The sequence below is a fragment of the Falco rusticolus genome, chromosome 10 (genome assembly GCF_015220075.1).
Source record: "Falco rusticolus isolate bFalRus1 chromosome 10, bFalRus1.pri, whole genome shotgun sequence".
NCBI classification, from domain to species: domain Eukaryota; kingdom Metazoa; phylum Chordata; class Aves; order Falconiformes; family Falconidae; genus Falco; species Falco rusticolus.
The window spans coordinates 17,423,836-17,440,775 of record NC_051196.1 but is presented as its reverse complement, the minus strand read 5'-3'; the positions used below and the strand labels follow the sequence as shown (position 1 = coordinate 17,440,775).

At 40.2% G+C, this 16,940-nt stretch overlaps 2 protein-coding genes across 2 annotated transcripts in view; both read right to left on the bottom strand.

Annotated features, from left to right (window-relative positions):
• Positions 1 to 13,042, bottom strand: part of PPFIA1 (PTPRF interacting protein alpha 1) — a 78,854-nt gene extending 65,812 nt beyond the window's left edge. Inside the window, exons 1-3 of the mRNA XM_037402489.1 lie at positions 12,840 to 13,042; positions 11,636 to 11,761; positions 100 to 7,484 (exon numbers count right to left, since the gene is read on the bottom strand). The gene's annotated coding sequence lies outside the window, so the exon portion shown is untranslated. The remainder of the gene's footprint in view (positions 1 to 99; positions 7,485 to 11,635; positions 11,762 to 12,839) is intronic.
• Positions 13,043 to 13,587: 545 nt separating this feature from the next.
• On the bottom strand, positions 13,588 to 16,858 carry FADD (Fas associated via death domain). The gene is made up of 2 exons (XM_037402493.1): positions 16,361 to 16,858; positions 13,588 to 16,007 (listed from the first exon to the last, which is right to left on the bottom strand). Exons 1-2 carry the CDS (start codon positions 16,659 to 16,661, stop codon positions 15,721 to 15,723), a joined length of 588 nt encoding a protein of 195 aa, XP_037258390.1. The 5' UTR covers positions 16,662 to 16,858; the 3' UTR covers positions 13,588 to 15,720.
• Positions 16,859 to 16,940: the final 82 nt, after the last annotated feature.

Genomic DNA, 16,940 nt, shown 5'->3' with positions numbered 1-16,940 from the left:
TTTGAAACTATGTTTTTCTTTGTCCTTAAATAGTTAAAACCAAAAATAAACAGTCATACTAACTATAGCCATGCTTCATTAGGAAAGCAAAGGACGTACCATGCAATTCTGAATTGAAGAATAAGTATGAATGAACTCCATATATGAATCTTCACTTCAACCAGTTTGTTAACAAGGCAGAGACACTCTCGCATTCAGATTTCTCAGCTCCTCACATCTGCAGTTGGACTTCCCATCAAAGAGGCAGGAGGTTTTAGCTGCAGACCCTCCTCAGCCTCAAGGATTTGTCACCTTTATCTTTGTCACCTTCAAATCACGTATCACTTTCTACACAAGTTTCAGAGGAGAGATGGAAATGGTTAGGCACTTTCTTGAGAAATGGGTTTCAGCCTCAGGTGGGAACAGAGTTCCCATGGCATATAAATGTCTGCTGTATAAAAGGGAGGCACTGACTCCTCAGGTATAAAGAGCTAGGTATTTATTCATGCTCAAAAGGATGTCTTAGTCCAGGAGGGAACTTGAATCCAGAATATCGTAGTTAAGGAATATGCCTCCCACATGATGTACTGCAAATACCTTCATTAGGCACCTCGCTTTGTAAACACTATACTCAAAAGCCCAGACTGTGAATACAGCAGAATTTCTGAGGCGCCTCAGAAATATCTGAAAGGCCTGATTTTGAAGCCATATTGCTATCCCTGTGTGCAGTCCACCATAGCCCAGAGCAAATCAGCATAGGGTCAGGACTTCAAATGCCACAAAACACAGCTGAATAATCAGATTTTTGCATAATGCTCTGTGTTGCACATAATACACATGAAATAATAAAGTCGGGAGAACTCCCAGGCTCTGCAAATATCCAAATATTTCTCAGCATTCCTATTTACTTTGGAGTACAAGGAAAAGGGTTTCCTTTTTAATTCCTCCCGGGCATGTAACTCAAGATATACCATACAACCTGAAGAGCACTAGCAGCTCAGATCTTTTAAATGAAATGAGTATGATGTCTCTTTTGTAAGTTCAGCAAGAGGTCTGGCTCCCTGTCTGTGTCATTTAGTGAGATGTAATGCTTGTAGACATGTCCAGAGAGAGCCATACTCTACATCAGCTGACAGCAAAGTAATAAGTTCAAAGACCCAGGTTAAATAACTCTCCACTCTTTGCACCTCAAAACCATAGGATGAAATTCAAACAAAAGCTGTTAAAAACAGGGGGGGGAAAAAAAAAAAAAGCTTTCCTTTCCCGTCACATGATAAATTAGATCCTAATGTTTATCCAAGCTCAGCAAAACAGCAGCCTCTTCCTGCCAGCAAGTTTTGCACAGCGAGGTGTCAGGGTGCAGCCGTGCTGAACTGCCTTCCCTGCTGGCAGTGCAGCTCTGAGGACAAACACCTGCTGCCACCCGCTCACCGTGAGGAAGAGCTGCTCACCAGAAGGCAAAAAAAGCAAAGCGCTCCTCCGTTCGCTTCACAGCAGCGCAGGGTTGCATTTGCTGCTTTCACTGCCCACAGAGTGCTTTATGGTTCATTTGTACTGAAATTTCCTTTGTGAGCCTCAAAGCCACCCTACACTAGCACAAAACCTCTGCTGAAAATAGTCCAAGATTGCCTACGCTTTTTTTTTTTTCCTTCTGAGTCGAGCCAATGGTACCTTATTTACTCCCTGTCCTTTAGAGATGACTTAATGACTTATCAGCAAAATGCATTTTGAACACATTTCAGGCATTTCATACCAAAATGAATAGATGAAAGAACACGATTTTTGCCAACAGCACTGATTATTCTTTTGTCGGTAGGCAGACCTGACCTGGACTATTCTGTTACCGTAACAAATGTCTCCAGAGGTTGCTAGACAGAAGAGACGCTTTGCCTGAGGGAGAAGGAACGAGAGGGGAAGAAGCTGGAAGGTGGCCTATAGAGAAGAGGACAGAGGTAATTAATGGTTATGCCCATGTATAAAGATAAGTGCACTACTAGTAAATGTGTCAGCCCTTCGGCAACAAAAGCCATAACTTCTAGAAACTATGCCTTGACACAGTTCTTCTTTACATCGACATTTTATTTGTATAATATGGGTCTACATAGATCTGTGTCAGATTTAGGCAAGTGTAAATCAAATCAAAATTGGCTTCTCCAAAATTTCAGTGGGTTTTGAGTTGGACTTAGTGCACCTGATCAGAACAAAAGTCTCCACAAAACACACAAGAAACTGGAGACATGCAGAAAACTCTAACTTAACACAATTTATTTTAATGGGAATCATACCTATGTCAAGAGCATAAATATATTCTAAATTTAGCTGCTATTCCTGCAACCAAAGGCACATATGCCCACTCAAGCACAAACCCAGTGAACTTGAAAAGGTTTTCTGCTTAGTTTCAGCTTCAGTTGTGCAATTTGCAGTTCAGAATTATTGCAGCTGTTGTCTTTCTTGTATGGATTTACAGTGGCAGAAATCCCCTTGAGCTAGAAAGAATTTCTAAAGCAAAGCATAATTTATTTCAATCTGGAGTGAAATATACCCCTAGTATCTAATGCAAACGTAGTGTACACTACATGAGCATACCAATTCCAGCACATCTTAAAACAGGTCTTTTGGAACTATAATGACAATATCTACCTAAACGTACATTCAGTTACAAGTTCAGGGCAATAGGGTTGTGCATTATTTAGCTACTCTTTTTTTTTAAAAAAGCATAGTTTTAGGAAAGGCCCCATACCACGTGAGGTAGCTGTGAATAGTATTGGAAGAAGCAGCTCTCTGGAGTCAAGAATTCAGAACCAGCTGTGACAATGCAGATCCTGACTAACTAGAACAGGTCTGGATACATTCCACCTGGCTGACCACCTACATCATGAACCCATTTACCCTTGGTCGCCTCTGTAATCAGTGAAGTGAGAGAGCCACTCCATGGGAGTGATTCAGATCTTTGGTGTGGTCCATGAATCACCCACTCAAGATGCTTATCTCTCCTCATTGACTACAGAAGGAGCCTATGGACACTGGACTCCTGCCGTGGGAGCTGTAGCTAGATGTCCAAACCAGTGTGAGATGAATCTGGGCTGGGATGCTGGATACATGTGAGAAACAGCACACCTTGTTTGTAGGAAAGCAAGTAAAAAGAATGTGCATGTCCATAGAAATAAACAATGCTGTTATTGGCTTCATTGCTTTAGATTTAGCAACCTAAGTTTTGTCTGTCTTGTTAATTTTAACTGGTTTGGAATTAAGTTATGTATTTGCAAGACGAGAGCCAACAGCTTTAGAACCATGGCAATCTCTCACAATATGTGAAAAATTATGAAGAAAAAATAATTGTGTTATTTTCATTCCAAAACACCTTGTATACGCATGCACTGATCCCACAGTGAGCTCTGTTGACATTGAGCTTTCACCTGTTTACTTCACAAGACCTCGAGAGAACACAAGTAGGTTTCTGTGTGGATCATTTCAAAATTGAGACTTCAGCTTTTGGAATGTTATGAGAACTGTTAAAAGAGAAAAATAAAATTGAAGGATTGTATTATTTTGATAATATATGCAATGAGCTTTATAAATAGTCTGATTAGAATAAAAAGGATTTACATGTGAAGTAACACTTCTGTTCTGTAGATCAGTTTGGAGGAAAAAACCAGGGTTTTTTCACTCTGCCTGCTATGCAAAGGCTCCTACTGTTTCAAGTGGCTTTGGAGTAGGCACTAAGCTAAGTGGACCATGATTTCTATGTACTCAAGATCCTCTATCATTAGTCCTTCATACTATGGTAAAGTAGATAAAGCATTTAAAAAATAAAGAGATCTCAAATAGCACTTAACACTATTTTTAATCCTTAACTGACTAGACTTCAAACGATAACATACCTTTCATTACATTCACATTGCCTGTATGAAATTGTGTGCAGCAATCACTATCTTCATTATTCAGATGCATGCTGAATTGAACTACTAACTTGTGTACGTGAAGATAATAATGTTGGTAAGGTATTAGTCCCAAACCGTATGTGTGTGAACAATGCAGAATGATTTTTCTGTGCAACAAGCTTCAGCTTATAGGCAAATGAAAATGTAAATAATGCTTTCAGTGAATCACTAGTTTATGTAAATGTTCATTTTCACCATTTTAGAGCTCCCCGTTGTCTTCACAGTATTTACTAAAAATATTAATTTGCTAAGATTAATTGGCTGAGATGGTGACTAAAAAACACCACAGCCTCAAAATGAAGTCATAAAGAAAACTGCAACAGATAAAAATTCTAAAAGCTATGGAAACTTGCAATGGCAGCAATGTATTTTGCCAAAAACATCCCCAGTTTCAAGGTGATCCTAAGGCTCAGATGAAATTGTCTGCCAATAGATATGGTGTATTAAACTGCTACTAAAGAAAGTTTATCTCCCAATATTAATTTCCTGTTCTAATTAACAGCACTTCTGCCTAGGCAACCGAGTCATTTAAAACTAAATTTCACCTTCGGCATTTTGAGAAGAGGAAGGTTACTAGGTCAAGATCTGACATGGAAAATAAGTATAGGTATAAGCCATGTAACAGTAAACATTCAGCTCAGACCACCTACTAGTAGCCTTAAGCAGCACAGTGACATTTAAAAGCAATCAGAGTCATAAGGGAACCTTCAGGGAAAACAGACAATACTTTAGAAAGAGCAGCTCTACTTTTGCCAGAGGAAAAAAACAAGACCTTTGGGAACAGTGCTCAAGTCAGCTTGAAACAAATATTAAGACAAATAATGGAAATATAGTTAAATGGTGCTTCTCCTCTTTTGCAAAATTATTATAGTATCTTTTGAAGTAAATTCCCTCCCTGATTGCTTCTGTATTGGTCTGTCCTTACCCTTCAGCCATAAAGTGTACACTACTCTGATGTTTAACTAACAACTGCATGAAAGATAGTGTATGCCTGTCAACATAAAAGCCAAGAGAGCTGCAAGAGGTCTCATCCTTCACTTATGAAGAAACACCATGACTTTGAGCAAAATACCCTGCAAATCCATAAACCCAGAGCATGCAGCACATGACCTGGGTGAAACATGCAGTGGGGAGGGGAACCCACAGTGCCTCACGGAGAAGGCAGGATGCCAGCAGCATCCCTAATGTCAACAGAAGCGGCAGCTGCCTCTGCGCCACCCTGCTTGCACAGGTTATTCCTACTGCTGGATTCACATTTCCCTTAAAGAAAGGCAGTTTTCAGGTTCTTGTCTGAAATTATGATTTTACTGCTGCTAAGATATCCTGGTATCAAGATGTATGTGTTAAGGGTACCTACAACCTTATTGAAGCATCTTTTTTAACAATTAATCAAAACGCAATCATAGAATCACATAGGTTAGAAAGACCTTTAAGATCAATGAGTCCAACTGTTAACCTAGCACTGTGTTGTCTCTTCTTGGCTTGGCACCAGTAAGCCTGTTACTACTCTGGCCAAATTTACAGGAATCTCCTCCGTAAAACTTACTGTCAGGGAGCACGCAAAGGATGGAAAAACTGAGGAATGCCTTCTGCAGCCCTTGGAATTATAAGTTTTGGGGATCGAGTGCACTCCATACACATAGTCAGAGACCCTAAATACCAGTAATTCTCTCAACTACAAAGGCAGCGTACTTCAGTAAAATCTTCTCCATCTATGTTATTAATGATCACGTACAATGCTTACGTCTTCCAGAGTCAATACCTAATTCTCCTGACTTCAATAGCAATTTCTCAATTATACAACTGAAGCTCAACTGAAGTGGGCAATTTCTCCATCCCCTTCTAGAAAAAAAATTTTTAAAAAAATCTGTTGTTAAGAACAGAGCAAGACATACACAGCTCCAGATAGCTACTACTTAGTAGTACTTACATTGTAAACTGAAGCTAATGCTGCTGGAAGTAATTATATTAACTTCCTGTTTGATATTGGCATAACATGGCTTTCTGTCTGTCCCAAAGACACAAGTGCCAAGGCCCCAGATGAGGCTTGGTTTTGTGCGTAGAGTGGTACCCACACTACAGTGCTGTGTACAGAAGCGCACGGCAGAGTGGCCACTGCAGAGATGGCAGCAGGGACAGCAGGGAAAAGAGTGTAAAACAGACTCCCACCACCCACCCCCTATATGGACATTTATGAGCATGAACACCAACCACAGTTCATACTGCCTCCTCTAGTTGGAGTCAAAATTCACATATGCAGGTTGTGCTTCTTGACTGATCCCTATGGGTCACTCTTCTGAGTTCAAGTATCTTACAGGAGTGTCATTATCTTCACCTGAGGTTTGATCCAGCATGTCCTCAGCTGCCGTTGAGGTCTTCACATGTAGTCTTTTGACTCATCTTAGCCTCCAACAAAAGATTTGCCCCTGTGTTGTGCCAGATAATACTCTTAGTCACTCAAGTTTTCTTTTTGCCTTTTTCCATTTGCCTGAATGCCTTGTTCCTTTGTATGGAGGTCTTCACGTAGCTTTTGTCAAATTACAATTAATTAATCCTGGCAGTTATTACATAAAAATCCATTTACAATCTAGCTGCTGAAAGTAAGGTTACATGGCATGTAGCTTGCGAGGGGAAAAAAAAACAACCAAGAGAAAAAGGTATGAAAGGTTGTCCTCTCCCTGCTTTTGGTTAAGAAACCATTATTTCTAGGAAGGTAGACAAAAGCTGAAAAAGCCTTGTCGTTGTTTTAAGTTAATCCTTAAACCAAGTCAGAATAACAAAAAAAAAAAAAAAATTAGAAGATGGCTGAAAGCCACATGTAAGATAAAGGGGAATAATTCACAACAGAGAAAACAGCAGACCTGACATTGTTCATCTGTGCTGTAACAAGCACAGCCAATGATTTATTTCAAAACTAAATTCCTTGTTCTCCTGAACACAGTTCATATGAAAGACTCTTTGACCATACCATCTGTTTGCATTGTAATTCACATTTAAAAGTGTCAACATCAATATTGACTCACAAACAAGTTCTAGCTTAGGTCTATAAGTTAAGCTGCCACAATACACTTAAGCTTTCACACAAAGAGCTACAGGAATATTGGTCACTTTTCCTTTCATGCTACGCACAATCAGTCAGTACTCCAAATACAGGTCAGATCTTCTCAGAAATCCAAATAAACTTTTAACTTCCCTTTGACCCTTAAACAATTTTGAATAAAGATGCCTAAAACTTCCAGGAATCATTAACATTTCCTCATACATGAATGTGAAATATTAAGTCTAGCCAAGGTGAGATCAATTTGGCAGTTTCAGTCTAGTGAACCATTGCCCTTGCCACAAAAGCCATCGAGGAACTTGGCGCTAACTCGTTCTTTGTACTTTTTACCTGTGAAGCCAAAGCCTGAAATGGCAGGGACTCACCAATCTTCTGCCATAACCATTCAGGGGCACCATAAAAGTGCATGCAGAACGAGAAGGAAAGATTCTTCCTTTTACTTTGGTCAGGTATATCATTTCCAAACTATGCTGTTAAATAATTTCTTCGGTGCCTACAGCTGCTGCCTGCAAGTGCAAAAGTAACAGGGAAGAGAACAGAGGATTAATGTCAGCATCATAGATTTTGTATTGACCCAAAATATTAGACTGAAGGAAAAAGCTGAAAATTATAGTAACCAATGACTGCTCTAATGTGTACTAGGAATTAAGCCAACTTTTGCAGTGAATTCTGTGAGATTAAAAAAATTATTTGAAATCACTTTTGCTCTGCCTGATCTTGAAGATGCAGCAGCTGGCCCTGAATTTGTACTTTATATTTAGTGTTAGCCAAGAAATACACCACCAATGTTTCCAGCAAAACTAGGACTGCTCCTAGAGATTGTCACAGGGACATATTTCTTTACAGAGATAGTATACAGCTTGTAAATGATAGACATAAGTTTGAGAAGCAGTATTGAGAAATGGCCCTGTCAGGAAAGTCTTGTTTCCAGATTATATCAAATAACTTTACTTAAGGGTGTGTGCATCTATGCATATGTAAACACACACTATACACTCACACATGTAGGAAGATACGCATATATACACATACACAAGCATATCAGGATTTGGGAGGCAGGTAATTTTCACATCCAACACTTTCTTTCTCTCCCATAATAAACCACACAGTTTACTTTCACCAAAATATGTTATTTTGTGGCACAAGTTTGATTCCAATATACCTTTAAGCGATGTACAAATAGTAATGTTCCTTGCTTAAAGTATTCAGCCTTTACCTGCTATGTGTCCATGGATATTTAGCTGATAAGGGAAATATTCAGTATAAGTGATACAATGAAAGTAAATTCTGCAGTCCCAGATCGTTGCTGTAAACAGCATCATCAAATTTTATGCCAGCCAAAATCTACAGTGACAATTTTAAAGTTTGAGGTACCAAACCCAGCGATATTTTGCTGGATTGGGTTATCATACATTCTGCAGAAAGGTCAGGATGTCCAGTAGCGGTGATGGGGAAGGTTCTTGACTCCCAGTTTTAAGTGCTCAGAGATAGCATCTCTTAGTTGTCTCAGTTTGCAGCCAAAATACTGCAGAAAAGCCTGCGTACATGGGCACCAGTTGGTTCTTAGCAAGGTTTAGGAGTGCACAAAGGGAGGGTTTGGCAGCTCCTAGGGTTCAGTTTGGTTGCATGATTAGAGGCTTTTTTGTCTGCCTTCAATAACACCACCTTTGCAGTACCAAAATACGTGACCAAAAGAGGCTGGCAGCATTTTGGCCAGCAGCTCCCCATTACTTCTCTCTGTGTGGAACAAACAGGAAGCTGCCACTGCTGCTGTAACATCTGACATGGTAACTTTCCAAAAACAGGATATTCCCTGACCTGCTTACAGGTACTGTGGCAATTCCATCCGCGCCCGTTTTTCCCTAGCTGAGGTTGTCATATCCTATTTGAATACATTAAAAACCACTGGAACAGGCTGTCTGAATAACTACAGATAATTCAAGAAATGTCAAAGTCTTCTTCAAACCACCAAGAAAACAAGTGTTTGTCCTCCCTCAGGCTTGCGTGCTAGAATTATTCAACATTTAATGATGTGTGGGGGTATAAGTTTGCAGGAGGGAGATAAGGGATGAAAGTAACCTTTTAAAGGTGAAAATGGTACAAGCCTATGAGGCACTTCAGGTACCGTTTGAATAAAAGAAACTGTGATCTAATTTCTCCATAATTCTTTCTCTAATTCCTCTGAATTAGCCTGTGGGAAGTTCTCAGACCTCGCAAAACAAATAGAGCTCCCCACAACTCAGACCTGCGCAAGAGACATCAGACTTCACTGGTGAGGCCTCTTCTGACATGGCACGGCCCTTCAAGACATGGCACAACCCTATTTGAATCACTGATTATTGAAACTGTCACTCTTAAAAAAATTCAGTTCAACCTAAATGCAAGTATCCCAAATAATACTCTACAAAACAGTAAGACTACTAACCTAGCAAATACACCATGGTGTTACATTAAGTGCGAAAGCAAACTCAGTATTTTCAAAGCTGTTGATTGATAATAAAATTGGTTAAATACATCAGCTGTTTTTGCAAAGGTATCTGCTTTGAGACTGTTGGTCTAGACACTTCCACAAACATTAATTCACAGATGTAAAGACAGGTGAAATCTGTGTTTGGCTTTCAAGCTGCAAAACGATCTGGTCCTTTCACACTACTGAGTAGCTTATCCAGTAGAAATGATTAGTGTTGAATCAGGAATTTCTAGGGCTAAGGATTTCTCACTGATGGATTCCCACGTCCATTCCCACTTTAAGCAAAATTAGAAGGAAGAGATATTCCTAGGGACAAAAACATGATCAGATATCCTGTGCCATGCTCCAGCTGCTTTTAGTTACTCAGAGAGGCTGTAGGGAGCACACGCATCAGTTACATATGCCAAGGAGCTCCAGGAAAGTTCAGGATCTTGGCTAAGAACCGAAGTGGCATGGATACCTCCCTTCCCCAGCATTTATTCTTGTACTGAAAGCAGGGTGGAAAATGAGCGCCCCATCCACATAATCACTCTTACAATCAAAGTCCACAGTATGGGTGCCTCTTGCTCAAAACTGAGGTACTCACTCATGTTACTGTTTTATTATGTTCATCTTACATGAACCAAAGGGGTTTATTCTTACTCATTTGGTCTCACTTGATCATGTGAATAAAGGTTTGAAGTGAGTCAGGGCTGGAGTGCTCAGAACTCTGAAGTTCCAGGAAATTAAAGGAAAAAAATATGGTGTGAAGTGCCTTAAAAATACAGTCATCTAAGATATACTGTAACATTTAATATCCCTTAAAGTTCATAGGCCAGATGTGGAATTTGACATTTTGATTTAAAGAATCACACATACCATATGGAGACATGAAGTTCTTTAGCATCAAAGCGCTATTTTTTTGTAAAAAGTAGAATATGTTTTAAAAAGTAGAATACATTTAACAAAATTTTATGAGCAGGTCCACAGTGAGTAATTTAAGTGGTACATAACAAAGTTGCAAGTAGCTGTTAGCTAGAAATGTATACTTTGTTGGTTTTAGCTCTAATTAGTTTTAATACATCTGCGTATTTATTAGCTACTTCATGCACAAACATGCAGTTAGACACACAAGTTCGAATTTTACTGTTCAAGCTGGATACAGAAATGGAAGTGCCTTGTGCTAAACTGGTGGTTAGAAGAATGTTGAAAGTTGAAATTTCTTAAATGTTTAGCCCCGCGCTCTCTTGCGTGCCCTGTCCCAACGGGGCAGTAGAAGCAAAAGGGGAGAATTCAGTCAAGAAATTTCATTTTACATTCCTGCACTCCGAGCTTGGGGTTTTGACATGGTCACCGACCGGAGACTGCAGCAAATCTCACAATTAGTAACAGCTTCCAAACATTATTCATCTGGCTGGGATAGCTGCAGCCGCATGCCCTGTGTACTGCTGTGCCATGGTTGCCATGGGGATAATGGCTTTGGGGGTAATTCAGGCTATCCAGGGTTTCCCACGGTAGGGACTTTACAGCCGGGAAGCTGTGACTAAATTCTGCTCACATTGAGCATAACATAAAGAAAAAAAAATATACAGGATGCGGATCCCAGAAGCCATGGGCCCAGACCTGCCATGCGCTGCACCCTTTTAATTCACATTTTCTTTGCAACTTTTTTTTTGTTTTTTTTTTTTTCAAAATGTGGAAATATGCCTAGAAGCAACAGGAAGCACCTGGCAGGGAGACTGCTGGTGGGGGAAAATAAAAGAAAAAAAGATAAGCCTTTAGTTCAGTTGTTCACATATTGACCTTAACGACAAGAAAAGTTTTGGAGCTTAACTTAACTTTCAGACCAAACCTTTCTCATGGTTTATAAGCTTGCTGTATATAAAATCTGGTACCAGCTTTGCACACAAAATCCACTTACCAACTCATATATAGAAATGTAGTCTTCATACATCCCTTTGGACAAATCTGTGCCACAGCTAATGTGTACACTTGCAGAACAGGCTGTTAACAGCCTTTTAAAGTTAGACCACAATAAGAAGTGCTCATTGATTACATTCTGCAAATTATTTTCTAAAGTTAATACTCCTGCTGGGATCAACAGGAATAACGGAATTAAGAAACAGGAAAGAAAACATTATCAAAACTGTAAGCATTTTTAATTGCAAGATTATTACTTTACAAAAAGTTCTAGAAAACCAGGCTCACCTGTAAATAAAATGCCTACCACGTAAAATCCTAGTTGCATGTTTTTTACATCTCTGATGACAACGGTCCAATTTTTTCTCTGTGTAGCTTCACACAGCACAAGAGCCTGCTCTGAAGGCTTCAACACTATGAAGTAAAAAAAAAAAAAAAAGCCAGTTTGATAACTTTTTGAAGCATTTAGACACACGAAGTTGACATTAAGCTCCTTTCCTTAAAAAAGGTACTTACTATACTGTTACTGGAGGTGTAATTCTCAAAACCTTTTCTAGAGTTGTTATAATAAACAAAAGAGGGAAAACAACTTCTATTTTCCGTAATATGGAACACGTTTTAAGGACATAGGTGATCTATGCAGGGAACGAGAAGTACAGTACAAACCACGTTTTGGTAATTGTGACAGACAGACAGTGATTAGAAATTAATTTAAATTGAAAAATACTTAACCAAAAAGCCTGAATTAAGAACACACTGAGTGCCAGAGAGTGCTTGGAGATACAGCACGAGTTACTAAGCTTTTTGCTTTGAACAATTAAATGAAGCAATTAAGATTTCAGAAAGTAGCCAATTATTTTAGGACTGAAACAAAGGCTGGAGGCAATAGTTGCTGTGCATGAGGAATGGCAAAAAAGGAAACAAAGCATGGCATTTGAAATATTTATGACAACCAATTTGTGTAAGAGGATTTTTAATTAGAAGTCTGGAAAACTTTTTCTAGCTCAGTAATAAAAATGCCACCATTTAAAAAAATTAATATGCAACATATAATTGATATCTTCAAAAATCATAGTAAATGGCATGTAAGTACCAAAAGGGACTGTGAAGCGACACAGGAAAACAATCCTCCAAAACTGAGAGGAGAATTCTCCTGAGAAGACACTTTTTACACTCAATATGGTTTTTTGTTCTTTTATCAAGGCTGTAAGGAAACAAGACTCTCAAGAGACCAAAAGGAAAAGGTTTTCATAATTCCTCACAGGCACATACTCTTGCATAGAGGATTTGATAAAATGACTAATTAAGTTACTTGTCTTACACACTCCAAGCTTTAAGCACACGCTAACACCTCAGTGCCAGTATATACTTCACAGAACACTGAAGCCTCTATCAATTTAACTTCTGAAAACATCCCCTAAAAGCCTGAACAGGCTTAGAATAAGCTATAAGCTGTTTTTAAGTAATTATAAAACAAACACAACATCCTTACCACAGCATGATTAGCAGAGATAAAAAAAGGAAACAGAAGGCCCGTCTCCCATGCGCATGCTGCACTGCGACTCAATTTTGGGCTCCCGAGGGCTGCCAGAGAATGTGTTTTTTTCTTAAGCTTCCCTGAGCGACAGCATTCAAATGCTACTCCTGATAGGAAAACTATAGCCTTTTTAGCACTTCTGAGAAATTAAATGACAAAGCTTTTTGCCTTTCCCACCCACCCCCCTCAATCTTCCAAAGATATTGGTAACATTAATGCCTGTTCAGCACCACTCCTTGCTTTAAAAGTACACTTAACATTTATCTTCTCCCAATTAGAGATCTCATCATAGACAGCAAACCAATTATATATATAAAAAAAACCAGCTCCATTTCTTTTGTTTTTAAGGAAGCATTTTTAATGAAATGTGCACAAAATTTTACAATATAAAACAAGAATGCAAGTTATAAAAAGATGTATATTTGAATCCAAAATACTTCATTTGAAAAGAAAAGCTTTCTAACTGGATCATCACATATTTCCTTACAAATTGCACCCTTTTCCCTTACCCCTCCTCCCAACAGAAAGGTTTTGTTCCCTTTGCTCCATTTCGTTCCCTTTGATTATTCTTAAATAATAAACTTTTTAATCTCTAATAAAAAGTTTTATTGGCCCTGAGGTACTGCACAGATTGCTGCAGTCTAGGTTGTTGCTTTCATACGCAGTAAAACATCCACTATATAAAAATCCTTAAAAAAACAGGAGGCTTTTTATCTTCTGAGGCAGAATATTTCTTGTAGTTGATGAGCACTTGGCTACAACTAACAGGTTATTCCTACTGGTTCTTAACGTATCCCAGTTATATGCAGTAGGCAGTATATTTATTTTCATATTCCAGATAAGCCTATATTCTGTGAACCAGAAGACTTATTACAAGTGGATAAGAAAAACATGTTACTGGACAGATTGAACTTGGAACTGTTGCAGAACTGCTTCACCATAAGCATAACTCATCTTGCTAACTGCACTTTGCTCCACGCTGCTCGCAAAGATTGCTTACAGGCATGAAGGATGTCTGAAGCAATCATTTTCTTTACTCATAGAATGACGACCATATCTATTAAACAAAAACCTCCGAAACATGTGGGCTAGTCATTTAGCTGAAATGCAGCAGCGTGTCTCCTACTGGAAGCCTGGAACTGACTATTGATACTGAGAAGTACTGGAGCAAGTACTTAGAGAACTGTACCTGCCCAAAAAGGCAAACAAGTGAGAACTTCTGCATTACCCACTGCTCCTTTGCTTGGATACAATCACTGATATTTAATGTACTATGATTAGAAAAATACTTGTGAGAATCATTTAAGGAAAAACCTGAAGGAAAAGTTACAGCCATTTCCATTACATACAAATAATGTGACATCGTCTAGAGGCACCAACAGCAATGAAAACTTGAAAATTATCAGCCAGAACATTTATGCAGGGTAGTGGTACACTATATGCTGACACATAGCCTTCACAGTCATGGCACTATGTAAAAAGAACTTGAAAGCAGCCAAACATGAAACAGGTACAGTATCAAAAAAGAAGCCTCTCCTCTTCAAGTATCTATTTATGTAGTTAAAGGATGTTTGCAGTGACAAACAATCCTGTTCATTCAAGCAGTATTAGTTTCAGAAGACTTTTCCCCCCTCACATAGGGGATAATTCCCAGAGGCCTCTACAGCCCTGCATGTCTTGAAGCTTGTGCTTCAGCCTTAGGTTAGGCCTGAAGACCATTTTTTAAAGTCTGTTCCAAATTAAAACTGAAAACTGAATCTGGCCTCATTCATAAATCCTTTCCTCTGCGAGTTGCTTACAACCACTTTCACAAAACGTCAAGGAACAGGAATGAACTAAACAATTGCAAAGGACTTGGAAGAGCTATTGGATCTGGAGTGACCTTTGAAGAGAACAAATTGTGGTGAAAGACTGCTGGTCTTCACAGGATATCACTAAAGTATGTACTATGTATTTGCTCTCAGTAGGCTTTCACACCCCTCCACTAAAAAGAAACCAATGGTTTCCAGGTTTTTGTTACAGTACACGCTTTTGTTACTAGATTCCTAGTAAAGAATCTTAAAACATTCATGGCAATAGGAAGAGGCTGCAGTAAACATGTGACAGACACACACAATTTCTGTGATACTTGCAGGAGAATACCTCCTTTGGGAAGATGAACGCACCTAACACAGACATTTGATTTCAACTAGTTCATTTTCAACCCGGGCACATTTTCTGCCAAGAAAAAAACACCGCAATAGTTACTGGCACTCTTGCACTGCGGTCTTTGAGACCTGAGGTTAGTTGTCTTAGCATCCTTTTATAGAGAGCAAATGTATCTGACAAATTATGGAAGATACTATCTTATGCTACTCAAGAACAAAATCCAGCACACAGCTAAGAGGTCTACTCCTTCTGCCTTTCACACTACGGTTACGCTAGACCACATAAAAAACCATAAAATCCAACCTCCCTATGACATATTAAATTGCAGTTGCCTCAGAAGTGTCCCATGGATGTACTTCCAGAGAAGATGTATCTGAAAAGTACCTGCAGTAAAGCAAATCCTTGTTTTCAGGTGGGTGGTAGAACAACAGCGTGAATTTCTGCAAAATGGAGTTTTAGCCTCCTAAAAGTTAAAACTTCTTAAAGAAAGCATCAAACTACAAAGCATTACCTGAAAGGAATTTGTTTTCTGTTAACCTTCATCTGACCACAAATCAACCGATTAAGGCACCCAAATTAATGGCAGAGAAACAGTACCAATGAGACCGATTTTGGTTCAGAAGAGCAAAAGGCACTTTTACTTTTTTCATCCACATCCGTGGGATATGGAAGTGTTTTTATATTGCTTTCACCTGGTTCCATTGTTCAGCGGCAAGAGCTTCTGTTCAACTCTGTCTGCCACCAAATTCATATGACAGTCCCGAAGAGCTTTTATTAAGTCAGTCACCTTTGCATCTTTTCCCTTCCACTTCTGCCACTCTCGAAGCGCCTGAACCACCTGCTCCTGCAAGCTGAAGGGATGGGCTGCCACTATCCTGTCAAGTTTCACTTCAGAAAGGCCAAGTTTTCGCATCAGCATTTTCCAGTCTCTCCCAACGTTTTCATGTATGACTTCAATAGCTGCCTTCTGAAGACCTGGAATATCACAAATGCATTAAGTTAGCGACTGGTTTACTAAAAAATACCGAAAATTTTTAGAAGTTTCGGAGTTGTTTTTTTTTTAGCAGAATGGTGCTACTCTTGCTGCATAGCACATCCTGAAAGTCACGCCATATTCTGAAAAGCCACTGAACACTCAGAATCTCAAGTACACTGCACGATTTCCAAGTGACCATCCAATAAATAAATAAAAAAATAAGAAGGTATTTCCACCGCAGCCGGCCTGCCACAGGCCGCGCCGCAGCAGCAGGCTCAGCTCCAGCGCGGCGCCCACACTTCCAGCCGCTGCTGGGGGGCGAGGGGAGTTAGTCAAAACCGAATCCACCTACGTTTTTCGTGCACATCAGGTTCGTCCTCAGGTGTAGTAACTTCCCCTTCCTCCACGAACTGCTTTAGCTGAGAGACCAGATCTTCCCTTTCGATGCTGACAAGCAAACCCTGAAGAAACGACACGTCGGTGCTTGTGATCAGCTGCTGCTCGAGGAGGATGCTGAAGAGATCCCCGCCACTCTCCACCGACTCCAGCTTCCTTTTCCCAATCTTCCCCCAGCAGAGAAACTTGAGGGAATCAAGCTCCCTGCTCGACAGCCTGGTGGAGAAGTGGTGCAGCAGGGCCAGAAAGGGATCCATGGTGCCAAGGCCTACACCGCCAGCAGCCCAGGACCGGGGCCACAGGCAGGCCGCACGGGGAGGCTGGTGGCACCCCGTCCCCCCCGCGCCGGGGGCGGACCGCGCTCCTCTAGTCCCGGAGCGACTTCCCGGGAAGCCGGAGGGCGCTGGGCGACCCGACCCGACCCGGCCCGACCCGGCCCGATGGCGGGACGCGGGCCCCAGCTCCCCGCCCGCCCGCGGCCCGTGCCCGGAAGTGACGTGAGGCGGCAGCGGCGGGCTTTCCTCTTCCCGCTCGCC

What these genes read in the sequence shown, in the direction of transcription:
- FADD (XM_037402493.1), bottom strand. Translation starts at nt 16,661, where the DNA reads ATGGATCCCTTTCTGGCCCTGCTGCACCACTTCTCCACCAGGCTGTCG. An exon ending in ACCTGATGTGCACGAAAAAC is followed by an intron (nt 16,008 to 16,360) that starts GTAGGTGGATTC and finishes GTGATATTCCAG; the next exon opens with GTCTTCAGAAGGCAGCTATT.